This window comes from Ascaphus truei, chromosome 1, assembly GCF_040206685.1.
Source record: "Ascaphus truei isolate aAscTru1 chromosome 1, aAscTru1.hap1, whole genome shotgun sequence".
Classification (NCBI taxonomy): domain Eukaryota; kingdom Metazoa; phylum Chordata; class Amphibia; order Anura; family Ascaphidae; genus Ascaphus; species Ascaphus truei.
In genome coordinates this window covers 463,215,025-463,232,171 of record NC_134483.1, presented here as the reverse complement: position 1 = coordinate 463,232,171, position 17,147 = coordinate 463,215,025, and the positions used below count along the sequence as shown (strand labels likewise).

Sequence of the window (17,147 nt, the reverse complement as noted above, 5' to 3'; positions counted from 1 at the left end):
GTCTATGAAATATCTGTGAATTGACTGCTAATGTTTTAATGTAACCATGTATTGTTATAACTCTGTGCCCAGGACATACTTGAAAACGAGAGGTAATTCTCAATGTATTACTTCCTGGTTAATTTTTAGAAATAAAAAAATAAATAAACACTGATTAATGTTGGGTTTATGCTATCACGTTAATAATAATAATAATAATAATATGTGCAAGTACTAAAACAGCAAATGGTTAACAACACAACAATTATCTTAACCCTGGGATAATATAAAGATCCAGATTTTCCACAACAAAAAATAAATCTGTGATACAAAGAAAAATTACTGAGATTTAAACACGGGTCACAAAGCAATGAATTAAAATGATGCCATTACAAAATATACACAGTAATCCAGGATTACGTTCATGCAAAACGACAATGGTTACCTGGAAAAGTTTCTTGCACTCGGCAATCATGTGAGCCAATCCTTGGGTGGCAGCAAGGTTTTCATTCAAATCTTTCTGATCAGGCTTCCCTAAGCTCTGCTTTCTCTGCATCACCCTAAAATAATGGAAATAAAGAAGGATGATTCATTACTCGCAACACTGACCATTGTTACAATGGAAGAAATCCAGAACACACAGATCCACTCTAACAAGGCTGAGGTCATTCGCAACGTTCTTCATTTTTCTTGGTTATTGATTTTTATTTCCTTTAGATTTTACCCGATTTTATTAAAAAAAAAAACACACATTTCAAACCGATGGACTGCTCTTTTGAAATAAAAATAAATAAATATATATTCTACATTGCTTTTCAGAAACAATTCATTTGCCACAAAGAAAATGGATATTTATGTAAGTTACATAAGGTTAACTTTAGAAGTGTTCAGTCACTGCGACCAGCCTCACAAAGCCTTAAAATAAATAAGAAATGCTATGTAGGACACTAGTACCGATTTTACATCCTCAACTAAATGCACAAACGTTTAGAACATTATAGTCGCATACCACTGTGCAGAAGTAGGAAAAACACATTACATAAGGACAAAAGGTTTACCCTATTACAGGATTAGAAACATAAAAGATGATTAAGTACCTGGGAGAGGAGTTCTCTCTTTTTAGAGTATTAAGGTGGAAAAGGGAAGGTGCTAAACACACAGCTAGGTTGGTGGGTGTCATCTGGTTTTCCTCCACAGCTGCAGCAACATCACTCAGGAAATATAAAAGGGTCTGCAGGACTTCTCTGTTCTCATCAGGCAAAAGCATAATGGCAGCCTTGATTGCCTGGAGGCGCTGGTCCTTTGGCACATCTATAAAGCACCACATGCCCCAGTTAGTGTACATAGAAAATCAACAGTATGTAAAGTACTAATTAAGCCTTTTACGACATTTCTCTGTGGCTCATGGGGGAAAAAAAAATGTATACATTTACCCTTTGCACTACTAGAGCTAACCGTAGCTAATGTCACTACATTCCTTCCCTCTCCAAGGCACCTACATCATTCTACTCGTGGAAAAACTGTACCATTGATTCCTTGGGTGGGCCAGAAGCTCTATACAAAATAATAGAACTATAGTAGATTGTAGCGCTCAAGGAGAATATATGGCCAGGTCCCCAGTGGCAGCGGCGGCGCGTGCCGCACACAAGGCACAGCCCTCTATGGGCAGGCCCCAGTCGACGTGTGCACAAGCCGCAATGCGCGACCGCCTTGGCCAAAGAGACACGATTTTTGTCTTTTGGTGTGGCAGCCGAACATTGGTCACGTCACGGCGGCGGTTCAGCCAATGAGGTTGAACCAGCCGTGTGATGTCATGGCCACGCCCCCCCCCGTCGCGATCTTGTCTTTCTTCCTGCAGCTCAAGCACGGACCGCAGATTGCACAGGCCGCCAGGCGCGCATGCAGGAACTGAAACTGGGGCCGTAGCCTAAGGAAATCAGATGATATCAGCCACTGTGCGAAGGGTTATGGCAATATTGGCCCAAAAATGCGGGCGAAGAGTGTATATAGAAATAAGATCACATTATTTCACACGGTTATATACAAGATGACAATATGTATGCCAAAATATACACAAAATGGAATGGTGAAAATAAATGTAAGTGAATGAAATACATGTAATTTAAGTAGACGTGTATTTAAACATAAATCACATGTTGATCCAAAACGGGAAAAAAAGGTCCAAAAGTCAAATTGAAATGCAAGTGTACACAGTCCTTATAATGAATCCGTACACTCAATCAAGGATTCCTACTATTTGCTGCCTTCAAAGAGGAGCTCCTCCTCAACTTTCACACACCGCCCGGCGAGGGAGATTACCATACAGATAAGCCTGTTATCTATGTATTTTTGTGAGGATGATTCTTTTAGTATTGAATATTATTGAATCTTTGCACAGGCTGCATGCACCATTGGGGTTTCTTGGTTTTGTGCTTCCCCTACAGATTGCAATTCTATACAAACTAATACCTGGAAAGGGTCAGGTGCTATTAGCTTATGCTACTCTGCATAATGTTAGGGTGTGTGTGTGTGTGTGTGTGTGTGTGTGTGTGTGTGTGTGTGTGTGTGTGTGTGTGTGTGTGTGTGTGTGTGTGTGTGTGTGTGTGTGTGTGTGTGTGTGTGTGTGTGTGTGTGTGTGTGTATCACACATACATTTACATTTTCATGAAATTATGTCCTGAACATTGAACTTTTTAAGGACATGTTATCAAGATTTATAATTCAAACAAAAATGCCTGACAATAGTAAAAAAAAAAAAGGATGGATAAGGCTGTACTGTAACCGACTGCAGTCTATTGACATAATAAGAATTGTCTCCACGTAGAAGAGACTCAAAATCATGGAAAAAGCAAGTTGCGAAAAAACAGATGCATATGACAAACTGATTAAACAGCTCTATGGTTACTGAACACAACAGACATCTGTCTTTTTTCAGAAAACCTTTGTAAGGAACTAATTATGACATAGCCCAGACTGCTTCTATTTCCCATAAACATCGTTCAAGGGCATTTCTCTGAGTGCAACCAGCTTTAGTATTAAATGCTCTACATAAAATAAAGAGAAAGGGAAAGCCTTTAAATATAACACTGTCCACATCCAGTAAGACCACAATTAAGAACAAAAAACACAAAACGGGCACAATGATGACAATATAAGGGCTTTCAGTAAATAAAAAAGCTAAACTAATAAAACAAAATAAAAATGATTGACTATTATGACTATATGTAGGTTTTTTTTTAAAAAAAAGCAGAAAAGCAGCCTTAAGCCCAAAACGAAGGGCAGCCGGGGGGCTAGGCTCCCCTCCCAACTCGCTCGGCTCCCTGGACTCTCTTCCCTCCCCCCGCCTTCGAGTCATAGGGATGACGCAGTCAGGGGGTGGGGCAGGAGGTTATGTAGTTCGGCTGGCGGGACACGTGGTCAGTCCGAGCCCCGCCAGCAATTACAGCAGTCTGAAACTGCGTATCAGCGCAAGGTCTGGGGTTACCACGTGGCTGGCCGCAGTGGAAGCAGATTCTGCGGCTGGCTGTGTGGGTTGGGGGAGAGAGTCCCATGCGCCAGGGAAGGAGCTGCAGCGCATGCACAGAGTATGCGGTCAACGGTTGCAGCAGGGACGCATCTGGGGGTGAGTGAAGGGCCTTGGCCCCTGCGTTGCGTTCCTCCCCTGGCATCGGGTTCCGTTTTTCCTTCCCCGTACTAAGTGGGGAGCCACACCTGGACCACTGGGGTGGGGGGACCCATGGGAGAAAGGGGGCCCCACTTGAGCCAACACTGGATTTGGTGGGGCCTTATTTATACTGGTGCAGGGAGTCCACAATGGGCAGGCCCAATTGAGCCCTTACTGGGGTGGGCAGACGCCTATTGACGGGGTCAAACTCATCTGGCTCCCGCCTCTTGGTTGGGAGGGGGGGGGAGGAAACTCCCTTAGGGCCCCCACTGGGTTGGGGGAAGGGTCTGACGCCCCTGCTTTTCCGCCACTGAGATTGGCAAATCTAACGTGTGCAGAGCCAAAAGGTCCCCACTTGAGCCCCCACTAGGGTGATGATGAACAGACCCTGCTTGGGCTAAGCTTCTGGGGGTCATGTGGGCCCGGCTTGGGTGTCATGGGTCATCGGTTGAAAGACCTTTGACCTTTTACACTTTGAGCAAGTGCTCCGGCAGGGGTAGCGCTTAACAATTATTTAATGGTTAAATAAAAAGCCGCTGCCTTGACCTTCCAGACCTTGTCTTGCCATTAATTGTGTTTTATTTATGTGGGGTTCTGGGTATTTGGGGTGGAGAGGAGGGGAGCTCCCCTGCAGTCTCCAAGTCATGCCATATGGTAAAGAATACTGTTATAGCAGAAGTTGTACACAAAGCTGCAGCATTAAAGGGTCTTTTTAATACTTGCCAACTACTTTAGGGTATGTTTAACAGGTCACAAGTCTGAAAATAGTTCAATAACAAATGCCAGGAAATATTGAACCCATCCGGCTTTCACTTGCGGTGCAGCGTTGGAAAGTGTGCTGCAATTCTTCCAAATGGAGCAGTTATGAGAACATTTGTAATGTTAACCATCCATAAAAGCCCTTACAAAATAGAACTACAACATTATTTTAGTATGGAACGTATCATGGATTTAAATTTGTAATATGTCCAATTAACTAAACAGATTGCCAATTCAGTCAAGTAGGTCTAACTTTAGCGCATATTCGAAGGCCCAGCATATAGGATGACTGCGAGCAATAGAAACAGAAAACTTACACTGATAGATCTGCAGGAAAGTTTCAGAGAGTTTGCTGGTCAGAAGAGGCTCCGGCAGGTCTCTAAAGTACTGCTTCAGCATGTCTGCCACGTCATAAGCAGACTGGCCCTCATAGGTCACACGGTCTGAACTGTTTTCATTCATCTCCCGCAAGGCCTGGATCCTGGACTTCACTCCAGACTTTCGAAACAGCCCAACCTTTAAAGGCCCGCAAAAAGACAGAAAAATGTAAAAAAGAGCGGAAAAGAATGAAATAAACGACACCGCGTGAAGACAATAAGCAGGACCAACCTGATCCAAGCACTGACTGCGTAGGTAGCGCATGGCCTGCTGCATGCTCTGTGGGAGAGGCTGGCCCGAACGCTGCACGTTAATCGTCAAAGGAACGCCAAACACATTTCTGTCTTTGTAATCGGGAATTTTAACACGTTTCATAAACTTTGGCACAGCCCTGTTAAAAACACAAAATCGGATATTTAAGAATAGGCCATATATTATATTAAAGGAAGGTAGACTAGGTAAGTCAGGTGGTTCTTATCTGCCTTAGGCTACGCTTATAGTGCCTTGCGATGGTGACGCGATGTCGCTCCAAACCAAATTAATTGACTCCGTCGCAAGCGCTTATAGTAAGCGCGACGGAGCGTCTAAAAATTTGGAAGCCGGGTTAAGTTGGATTTTTATAGACAGTCGCCACATGTGACTGTCTCTAAACCAATCAAGTTGCGCGGCCTGCCCCTTTTAGTGACGTCACTAAAAGTAAAATTACAACTTTCGCTGGTGACAACGGCGACGTCATCGGTCGTGTCGCCATTGCCGCGATAATGCTACATATACGAGGCTGTGAATCATATTCTGAACCTAATTTTTTTTTTAAATATTCTATAAATGTGCAGAGTGAAAAAATAAAAACAGTGTTGTGGAGCAGATTAATATTTTTTTTGGTTTTTAAACCACCTAAAAGTACTGAAGTTTCAGCAACAAACACAAGATACTAGTCTACTATCAAATTTACAGACCGGAATAATTAAGGTCATGCGGAAGAGTCAATAAATCCTGCTGCGTATGACCCCTAATAATGTGACTTCTTTACTCGGCTTTCATCATCTAGAGAAAATGGGCTTGTTAACAAAGAAGGCTTTGTGCATCAACCTCTGCTTTTACAAAGCCCCAAACTAAGCCTGCCACCCAGCACTATGCAGAACAGCGGGGATCTGATGTAAAGCATTAGAGGCCGTCAGCTAGAAACATCAGCTACACAAATGACTGCATTGAAAAAGAAAAGCTACAAATCCAGGGAGAAACATTGGTCAGTTCTAATGTGATTCAGGAAAAGAGTCCCAAAAATAAAACAATTCCCTTTGAATACTCCAAACATTTTAACTACATTTAGTATTTAAGCTTTTAACCCATACCTATTCATATGCAAATTATACATTACACTGTGCATACAATTAACATATTGTGCTTGTGGATGTCAGTTCTGTAGTACTACTACTACTAAGAACCGTGGCCAGTTTTTATGCATGATAGTTGTCGGGTGTCGCAGGATAAAGTAGAGAATACATTCATTGTCGGAAAAAAAAAAAAGAAGAACAGGAATGTGAAAGGAACACATTACACCTGTGATGAGAATCTGAAACATGCAGGGATAATCAGTAAATACTCATTTCTGTGTTTCACAACAAACAACTTCTGCATTTAGTAGAATGTAGATAATAGCCGCTTTGAATTGCGCAGACCTTGGTGCTGCGAGTTATGGAGTCGTGTGTTGGAGGAAGAAGGGGCATTACATTCATATGTATAGCGAGACTACATGGAAAAAGATACATGATGCGTAATGATGGAATTGTAACTGCACTGCATTCCACATTCTTTAACTCAATGGCATATCTCGCTCTCATTTTACCTGAAGAATACTGATGAAATTCCTTTATTTATGGTTGTACTTTATACTTACCAGCTGAAACCATGTTTGTTGGAGGGGGTGTACTTCTCCAGAAGAGCTGTTAACTTTAAGAGGGAGTATTTCTGAAGCAAGTTGATCTGAGTCACAGACTGGCAGTTTATCTGCAGTGAAGCAGAACTTAAACTGGGCCGATGTGAGCTCTGGAAGCTGTGCCATCTGAACCGGTGCCTGCAGATGAAGAAAGATAGATTGTGACCTGGACAGTCTTTAAAATTTACAAACCAAAACATTTAAGCAAAAATATTTTTTTTTAATGGGATCCCCAAATACCAACCATGAAAAAGTGTCTGTACAGGTTATGTCTCTATAGGTTAAAGTAACACTAAGCTCCCCCTAACAGTAACATTTATGTTGGAATTCTCACTAATATTCCTGGTCTGTCACAGGACATGTGGCAGCAGATGCCAAGGAAGAGACATGGCAAAGCATTTATATCAGATGATAACCCTCTCCAGAGAAAGTTTGCACTGTAACATTGCTATAAAAGTAAAAAATGTAGGGGCTGACCTATTCTGAACTGATGTAAATTAACTGATTAACTCAACTTTATGTTGTCATTAAATACCTAAATGTAAAGTTTCAGCACTATATCGCCCAGCCCTGATTTAACACGAAGGATTCTAAAATGCAGTGCGCTGCTTTTTGTACAAATAAATGCAGAAGTAACATTTCCAGAACATGTAAGAAACTAAGCTGTCTGTAAAATAAGAAATTAACTCCATGTGTTTCCAAAAAGGAAAACATTTACCATCTCTCCAAGTATTATTTTGCCACACAAATGTTATTTATGCAAGAACCGCCACCTTAAAAATCACAAACCTGTTGGTTCTCGTCAATGATGCACCCACTCCAGAGTCCCTTCTTCCTTGGATTACGGTTTCCTCGCACTCATTTAAAGAGTTTCCTGTGCTATCTAGATCGCTGAGAGCGTTGCAGTCATTGTCAATGTTCAAGTGTATTTGCTTGGGAGAAGAAGGGCAGGGAGAGACAGAATCTAGAGCAGAATCTGAATCCCCCTCGTCATAAAATTTCTCTGACCACTGGTTCACTATCCTCTGCATTCCGTTCACATGGTATAGAATGTCATCCAGTTCTGGAAAAATGTCTTCGTTTTCTAGGTCAGCCAGATCACTGTTGCTGGAATACAGAAGTGTGCCTGGTACATTGTCATAAATGCTCAAGCGGCTTCCTTCAGAGTAACAAGAATTCCGTCTTCTGCTACCAATGGAACTTTTGGAGCTGTTGACACTATTTTCCCTCATGAAGCCGAGGTGGTCATGCTCATGAAAACTCCCCGTTCTCCAGCTGACAGAAGTGTTGCTGTCTGAAGGAGACAAGTTACCATTTGAAAGTGCTTTGGGAAAGGTGCCAGGCTTATGGTCTTCTGGGATGAAGAACACAGCATCCTCACCAAGGTTCCTCTGGTTTTTATAATTTTGTTCAAGGACATCACTAAATGTTGACTGGTTAAAGGGATCAAAACCTTCTAAGTACATACCCACCCGCTTGTGGCAGGCACTTAAACTCCGTGTCCTTGTCACAGGACTAGGAGTGCTAACTGCACTGCTTGTCTCCGATTGACTACTGCTACTGCTGGTTTGTGTGGAGTTTGAAACGCTCCTTTTGCGCACCTTGGGTGCATTTATATGGTTGCCATTAAGGGAAGAAATTTCCACACAATTAAGTTGCTTTAGCTTATCGTCATCAATTCCCTCTTGTAGGATAGGTTCACTTATAATCAGACCCAGCTTGGAATGCAATTTCTTTTTACTGTGAGAACTTTTAATTTTCAGGCTTTCCATTCTTTTTAGGAGGCTCTTGGTTTTGGACTTTGAGTTCTTCTCGTTGGGCTTAATGTTAAAATTGAAGCTGGAGAGTTCTTTCGGGGAGGGAAGGCTACCAAAAGAGTCATCGTTCGCTATGAAGTTTCCAGATGAACAAATGCTGATCACAGAATTTGTTCTCGTAGTGCTGGCCTCACTGGGAAGGTGTGCCCTGTGACTGTCACTGCTGGTACTGTGAATAGATGTCACCTCTTGATGCTCGCTTAGGTCTGTAAGAACGCTCTCATGACTTGCTGCATTGGCCAACTGATGTGCATCCTGGAGTACTGGTGTTGGTCCCTGGTTTAGAGGAAAGACATCAAACTCTTCCAGCCTAGACCACCTTTTGCTGTCCCTCTGAAATGTCCATTTACCACTGATTGCACAAGGCTCGTCTTCATCAGAATCTTCACTCTACAAATTGAAAATGGACATGTACAGGAATTTAAAAAATATTATGTTAAATTGCCTCTTGCTTCTTGAAAAATTAAGGGATTATCTTGCCATTACTCTTTATACAAAAAGAACACCTTTAATTTCACTTGTACTGTTTTAATATCTAAGGTAGTCAGACTTTTACACACGTAAAGCTGCAAAATCTGACTTCAAAACAATACCTTCAGAAAGTTCTCTGCCTAATGTGCCCTGGACCAGAGTGAGAGACTTCTGCTGATCTGTTATAGTAAATAAAAATACCACTTGTGGTGCATTTGCATGTCTCAGACAGGTCTGCAACCCTGCCTTTCCACATTATCGCTTAGCAAACAGTGCTTCCACTATAGCAAGGGATTCTGGGTCATGGCATGCAAATGAGCAGCGTATCACCATTTACTTCTCATCTATTTTAACATTGGCCCTTATAAACTTCTGCCTGCCGTATTATAGTTTATCAGCACAGCAGATATGCTACAAATTTCTCAATGCTTCTGTTCGACTGACAATGCGCTTGATTTCAGTGTTTTAAAATTATGTTGCATCCCTTTAAACCCGATACCAAACTACAGAATAAGGTCAAGTGATCACTTGTTTTGTCATTTACATAGTGAGTATCCAACTTCACAAAAAGGTGTACCAAACGGTCCAAAAATACAATCCTAGCAATTTCAGTCATTTCTGATCATTTTTTTTAAAATCTTGATGCACCAAGAAATGCATACAGTACATTAATAAATGAATGGAAAATAGTTAATACTGGGAATAGAACGCTATAATGAGTAATGGGTTTCTTACCATGTACCACAAGAGCTCTATTTAGAATATAATAGCACATTGAATATATGGCCTTTAAACCTTTGTCAGATATGGTTTGTAATTAAATGGTGAACACAGGAGGGGCCGTACGAAAAGACCCATAACTGTGCACTTCCAAACTTTTGTCATATTTGAGGGAGACTATAATGTGACCTTAAGTTATTTTTTATTTTTATGTTAAAGTAACAAAAGACATCCTTTTTTCACAAACAACATTATTTTAAGATCAGTCCTCATACACGGATTTTGAAGCTCTTTGGCTTGTATTGTAGTGCATGCATCTATTATGACTACAAAAAATAAGTTACTGATAGAGACACAATAGCTTAAAAATTTTAAATAAAATCAGGAGCGGTACAAATGATTATTCTCTGGATGCTTAAAAAAAATGCCCCCATAAAAAGGTAGGACAGAAGCACATCGGGGGTTCAGAAACTGCTGTAATACGATCTTTACCCTCCCCCATTTTACTTGTCAACATCCTTAACCACAAAAGCACCAACAGGGAACAGTCCTGTATTGTAACATATGCTGGTGGAGCAGATTTTAAACCATCATGACATAATATGTATGTTAAAATAGGAAATAGAGCAAAAAAGGTAATTTACTGGCAGCCAAAAGGATCATACTGTATTACAAAATGTGTAGTCCCTATTATTTAAACAGCATTATTACCAATGGCAGACTTAAGCATGTTCACATTTAAGATGATTTGCTAATGTATTTTTTTTCCAGTTTCTTTAAAACCTTCTTTATAAATTACATGAAATACGTTCAACATCTTTTTTTTTGTGTTACAAATTAAGCCATTATTATACTAGCCCGTTTGTAGATATGCAATTTGTTTTCAACCATGACTGTCAGCCTCATTCCTGAATAATAGACTACAGCCCCTTATCTTCATAGGGGTTCATTAAGATTCTTTCAAAATTGGCATGCAATTGAAAATGTGGCAAGTCATTTAGTTAGCATCTCAATCTAAAATGGATTATCACTTGTAAAGGGAACATCCAATTATCCTGTTGGCCATGGTATTTTCCAGTTTGCATTCTCAATGGCTACGCCTTTACAATGGCCAAAAAACATCACCAGCGTGGCACACTTACCCTTTTCCTGTTTGGGCTGATTTCTAGTTTCATCACAGCACACTTGTTTAAGGTATTTAAACGCCTGTGGGGGAGGGGGAAATAAATTGTTACACCATATGAGAAATAAGGGCAACTTGTGTTAATGACTTTTTTTTGCCTGCCTTCCTGTAAATGGCCTTTAAACTTATCTGCATACAAATGGACACGAGTAGAACCTCAATTCTTCATAATACTTAACACATTGTTGCCACTAAAAGACGTACAGGGAAGGGGGAAATGGACGGATACTTTAATTTGTCATCTAAATCCATTAGGTTGTACTATATTTTAACAGCAAGTGTTGCTCGGAAGATAGGGTAATGAGGATTTTTAATTGGAAAGCAATGAGCTCTGCCATGTATTTATTTTCACACGGGTCAGCAATTTATGCAGCGTTTAACTTTGTTGGTCAATTAGCCAGAGAAGTATGCATAGCGTAAAAACAAAAGAAAAGCATTATACAGATAAATACACGCACATTTGTGCATGCAAATGTATTGTACCAAATGCCACGACTTGCCCTTTATTCATTCAAAGGTTATTTTATTTTCGAAGAAAAATAATTCGAAAGGAAATTTTTGCTTCTTGCACATAAAAAAAAAATATGACTGCACCAAAACAAACAAGCTGGTCTAGGTCTAGGTCTATGGAAACCTTTCCCTATGGAATAAAACTGGTCTTAAGTAACATGTACTGTGTTAAAAGTAAAAACACGCTGGATTTGCTAAAAACTTAATATAGGCTTTGTACGTGCGCACAAACAGTTCCATGGTTAAAATACCTTAACATGAATAGGTACTTTACAACTAACAACTGTATGACTAGCTTCTTTATATCCCAATTGCCTCAAATGTTTTTGCGATCAAGTCCAGGGCTATGTTAGTAAGTCAGTTGTTTATGTAACTTACCAAGCTGGAAAGCCCCTGTTAAATTAACCCCGAGTCTACAGCAGGTGATGCAATGCTTTCTCAAGGAATGTGCACACAGCGTAGCAGAAAATTGTTTCACGTGGAAAAAATGAAGTGTAATTGGTTTTATTAGCAGTAGCTCCACCTTACAGACTGTCATTTTAGAGTAAACTTCATACAAAAGCTATAGCGTTGAAGATTTGCATAATGCACACACAAAAAGCACAGGCTGCGTTGTGGCCACATTGACACATCTACACACCAAGGTGCAGTGATAAGACACTTATCGCCACAAAAGCCTACTGCTATTCAGTAAGCTCCGATAAGTCGTCTAGAAGAGCTTTTCGGCAAATTTTGTTGCCAAAATAAAAATAAAAAAACGCCAAACGCGCGGCGATAAGCCACTTACCACTTATCGCCAGCTTTTCAAACTCGTATTCTAGTAGCCCCGATTAGCTTATCGAGGATAATCGCGGCTCTAAAATTGCGATTTCCACTCCAAATCGCCTCGCCAGGAAAAGTTGGCAAGAAGCAGCCGATAAGCGGCAAGAAGGGACTGAGAAGAAAAAAAAATGCATTTTTCCTGCACCTGATTGATGCCGGGAGACTCCGGAGCTGATATCTATTAATATCAGCACCGGAAACCCCCGGCATCAATCCCATGCAATAAAATTGCATAAAGTAAACTTCATTACCCTAGCGGCTAACCGCTAAGGCAATGAAGGGGTTAATGGACAACAGCAGTTTTATTGGGGGCAGAGCGGGTGATTGAGGGGTTAGGGGCCATTAGATTGCTTTATTTCATGTATTATTTCTGGCAACGGAGGACATGGCCCTGCAGTATGCCTACGAGGACGCCCTTCATAATGGCAGGGGTAAGTGGAAAGGTTTTTATTTACATTATTATTGCTGACTGGCTAATATTTGTTTTAATAATGGGCAAATTAGTTATTAGCCATATCTGGATAATAATTATTTTGCCCATTAATGTACTGTATGTGTTTGGTGGGGGAAGGGAGATGTATTGATTGAATTGTATACGGTAACCAATCTGTTAACAAAAATTTAATTATGTTTTTATTACTATAGTATTGTAGCAAGGGGTCTCCGGAGCAGAACCGCGTTGATTTCAGGTCCGGGGACCCCCTGCTTCCTGAGATACATGCTCTGTTATGGGGTGCCGATATTTCCTATGCATTTAAATGTTCTTGGTCACATGACCGTGGGAATCAAATGCATAGGCGATACTGGCACCCCATAACCGGGCCTGTATCTCGGAAAGCAGGGGGTCCCGGACCTGAAATCAACGCGGTTCTGCTCCAGAGACCCACTGCTACAATACACTAGTAATACATTTTTTATATAAAAAACAATTAGGCCGAGATTAGCGCTGAGAGGCGGCTCTCGCTCTCTGCAGCAGAAACAACTCGTCAGATGAGCCCTTTACACAGGAGCGATCATCTCGTCGCCAGCTACTCGCCATTTTTGCAAATGTTGCCATCACTGGCATTCGGGGCTTTATGGATACCGTGATAGCAACGCTGTCAAAAATGGAGATTTAAAATCCCTGGCGATTTTTCTATCGGAGTCTAGTGCATAGGCCCCCAAATCTTAAAGAGACAATCCAAGCCGGTGGTTTTAGTGATTTTTTACATTTATATATAGCATTGAAGCAGGGTACTCTGGAGCCGAACCCCAGCTCTGGGGACCCGATGCTTCTGGAGATACTTGCATCTCAATTAGGTGCCGGTAGCAGATCTCCTCGGCTGCCAGGTTTCACAATATGTCAGCTGTTGAAAGTTTTCGCTCCTGCAAGCCAATAGGAAAGCACGGCTTCCTATTGGTCCATATGATGCAGGAGCTTTAAAAACTTTAAAGCCCAGATTGCTCAGCAGGAGCAGCTACCGGCAACTATTTCAGAGGCAAGTATCTCCGGAAGCAGTGGGTCCATGGAGCTGAAATCATCGGGGTTCAGCTTCAGAGACCCCCTGACTCAATGCTATATTTAATTTTTTTTTTAAAAAGTGAAAAAAATTAATCATCTCGGATTGCTCCTTTAAGCAAAACACGTTGTGCGGTCTGCTCAGGTTTGCTTCCTGCCAAATATATACTTTACAAATTATTTCAAATATGCATTTGATATGCACAGCAGCAACAAGGCCCCAAATAGTACAGTAGCTTTCAGTTACTTCGATAACCAACCTTACTAAAAACAGGGCTACACAGTGTGTAGTGCTACTGATAAACATGCCACATATTTTAGATGATTTTGAAATCTTATTTCCTTTACTAAAGAGCCACAAATCTAAAAGTGCAATCAAAACAACTTGTAAAGAAGTAATGGGATCAGCAGGCTCTGCTGACCTGTAACCATCTGATTAACTTTTACAACTGTTACCAATGTTACAAGGTTATCAATTCCCAGTATATACTCCATGGTTTTGAAAAGGTGCAATTTCCCATAATATACAAATTCCCATAATATAAAAAAGCAAATATATTTTTAAAAAGGCTGCTTACCCATTTTTTTTTATTTTGGGTAAAAAAAGAAAATTTCACAATGATTACATCATTTCATTTCCTGGTGAAATTAGCCCGTAGTTTTATAAATTTAGAGAAATATTGAGGTCAGAACATTTATTTTTTTCGCAATGGCAGCTGCCTTAGAGCTTTTCTACAAAACGGTATAACTCAGATCAGGTTGGTGGGAAGAAAAACGAGATCCCTTCCATCGTGATGTACAAACCCCTGACAATGCCGTAGCCGTCACTGCATAGGCCTCCGTGAACTAAAACGGAACCAAAAAATGTTGATTCTATTTTCTTAGAATGACTAGGTTGTGAGCTTCATTCCCCAAAGTTCAACCTTTTATTGTTGAAAAAAACAAAACGTATTGCTCATTTGTAGTCTCTTTTTCCTTCACAGTTCAAAGCCTTGCATCAGTCACCAACCCCCAAATGTCTGTTGTTCTTTCAATAGCCTTGTAATCTCAATTCAACAAATTATAGTGCAATAAACATCGCAAGGATGGGAATGAATTTTCAAACTGCATTTACTATCCAGACATCACAGGGCTGTCCAAGTACTGTACTAAGTAGCCAGACTGCAATATGGAGCTTTGTGACTTTCAAATGACTTATGTTATCTACTCCCACCCAGTTGCGCACGACTCCCTTCTCCAACTTGTCTAATGACTTTGATCTGCAAAAAAAGAGAATCTTGAGTCTGACTGATAAGAATGTCTAATCTCAGTGAGATTTTATTTTAAATGTCTACAAAACAAAAACTGCCCAGACAGCTGGGGAAAAAAATTCAATAATAAAAAGATACTCTGGAGTCTTGTTTCAGAAAGATAAACTTTTTTTACTGTTATAATTTGAGAGGGAGTAGTTCTTCATTCAAGTTAAAATCTGTCTAATACACATGGTGCCAGTTAGAAGAGAAACCACGGTCGTCTGTTGAGATTTAATTTCTAGAATGTCACCTTTTATGGGTTCAAAAATAAAATGATATACTGTATATTCTCTGACCTTGTGCATGTCACATCATCTGTAGTGTAGTGATAACAAGACTTGTAATTACAGTCTCTCCCCCATACCACATTCTAGCATAGTAATAGTACCCTTTAAAATCCAGGTTTAAGAAGAAAAACAAAACTTTGCACTGAATTTTAGGCATGTAGAACATTTTTAAACCGAAATATTCTTCAAAAACCAAGGATACAAGCAGCAATGCACAAAATTGTATAATGAATGAAATTAGCATTTTTAAAAAGCAAATAGAGAAAATAGAACGAAAATAAAAACATGCTCCCTCTATTTATAGAAGGGATCGAAAACTGTCAACTAGCCTCATTTACGGAGAGACCTAGCCAAAGCAAAAACCATAATGTCAATGCACCTGTGACAGCCTCAGATTTCTAAGTTAACTATTAGCCCCTGGATAATATGTTAAGCCATTTACGAGACTGAGAAAATCCTCAAAGGAAAACAAAAATGCTCATTAAACTTAAACCAGTCTCAGACAGCCATTATTTTGAATGAACATATTTTAATCTGAATAAATATATATGTTTCCAATAAGTTTTAAACGTCTTTATTTTTTTAAGAGATAGCTACTGCAGAAGTCACATACTTAAACTAGAATAAATCACTGAGCATGTAATCACAAATGAGATTTGCTTTTAAATAGGATGGCAAGTTATTATTCGTTTTAATATAAAGGGCCCAGACATGACAAACTTCAGGACAGCACTAGCAGTCCATACTACAAGTAACCATCTTTCTGAATACCTGATGCAACTAGCGCATCATGGGGGGCACTGGTGGTCTTTGGGCATGGCTGGAATACAAGACCAAGGCTATCGAAGAGGTACAACTAAGGATGGTCATTTATTACAGAAGCACTAAAACCAAACACAGACACTTCTTTATGCTCCCTGTGACAAGGGTCAATGGTTTTCAATGGGAGACACCTAAAATCCTACTCATGCATTCTTGTAGACTTTGCATGGAGAACAACTTAAGACACATGACTGACTACAATTTTAGAGTCATTAAGCAATATAACCAACTAAAAGGCAACTTTGTGAAATAGTTTCCATAAAGAACAGCACAGATATTAGCAGAGTTTTAACTTACCAAGTTTACAAGGAGATACATACACTTCGATAATAAAGGTTAAAAAAAAAAGTGCTCTACAAATATATCATTACATTTGTTACTTCTTCCAATGTTTGTTTTAGCACATATTTATTAGACAGTGCTACTCTAGAAGCCAGTCTCAGTAGAGAAAACAAACAACAAGCGACACACACAAATTCAAGCATCAGAAATCCATCTTTAAACCAACCTTAAAAATATCTCCTTAAGTTTCCCTTATTTATTCTGCAATGGCATACATCATTTGTTTTGTCTTTATTCAGATGGATACTTTACAAACTTCCGACAGACCAATTGATTCAGAGTTGGGAGGTAGCTCCTTTTCCAAGTATCGTTGACTTGGACTGACTTATTCTACAGCCAGGAAGTCACAATACAATGACTGTACTCATCCAAAAACCCTCATTTGGAATAAACTGATCTGCCATTTTTGAACCCTTACACAATTACACATTTTAATTGCAGGGATGGTTGGAAAGAAGGCTTTATATAGACCGTAAGGTCAATGCTTTTCTGACACTGAAGCAGATAACATTTGCTTCAGAGAAGTTTATACCATGCTGCATCATTCATGAGGGAAAGATAAGGCACGAGAGAACCAAATCAGGGCATGTTATTTCCTGACATATGATACAGTCTGTGAGCCAAATCATTACCTGACTCAATCACTATTCATACCGGCAGATCCCAT

At 40.1% G+C, this 17,147-nt stretch overlaps 1 protein-coding gene across 2 annotated transcripts in view; it reads right to left on the bottom strand.

The window, feature by feature from the left end:
• The window catches only part of DLC1 (DLC1 Rho GTPase activating protein), a 459,196-nt gene that overhangs the window by 6,074 nt on the left and 435,975 nt on the right, over window positions 1-17,147 (bottom strand). For both annotated transcript variants that reach the window (XM_075565991.1, XM_075566000.1), the window contains 7 exons: window positions 10,867-10,930; window positions 7,506-8,923; window positions 6,678-6,854; window positions 5,012-5,171; window positions 4,720-4,918; window positions 1,077-1,290; window positions 425-539 (listed from right to left, as the gene is read on the bottom strand). In XM_075565991.1, coding sequence (XP_075422106.1) covers window positions 425-539; window positions 1,077-1,290; window positions 4,720-4,918; window positions 5,012-5,171; window positions 6,678-6,854; window positions 7,506-8,923; window positions 10,867-10,930 — 2,347 coding nt within the window. The remainder of the gene's footprint in view (window positions 1-424; window positions 540-1,076; window positions 1,291-4,719; window positions 4,919-5,011; window positions 5,172-6,677; window positions 6,855-7,505; window positions 8,924-10,866; window positions 10,931-17,147) is intronic.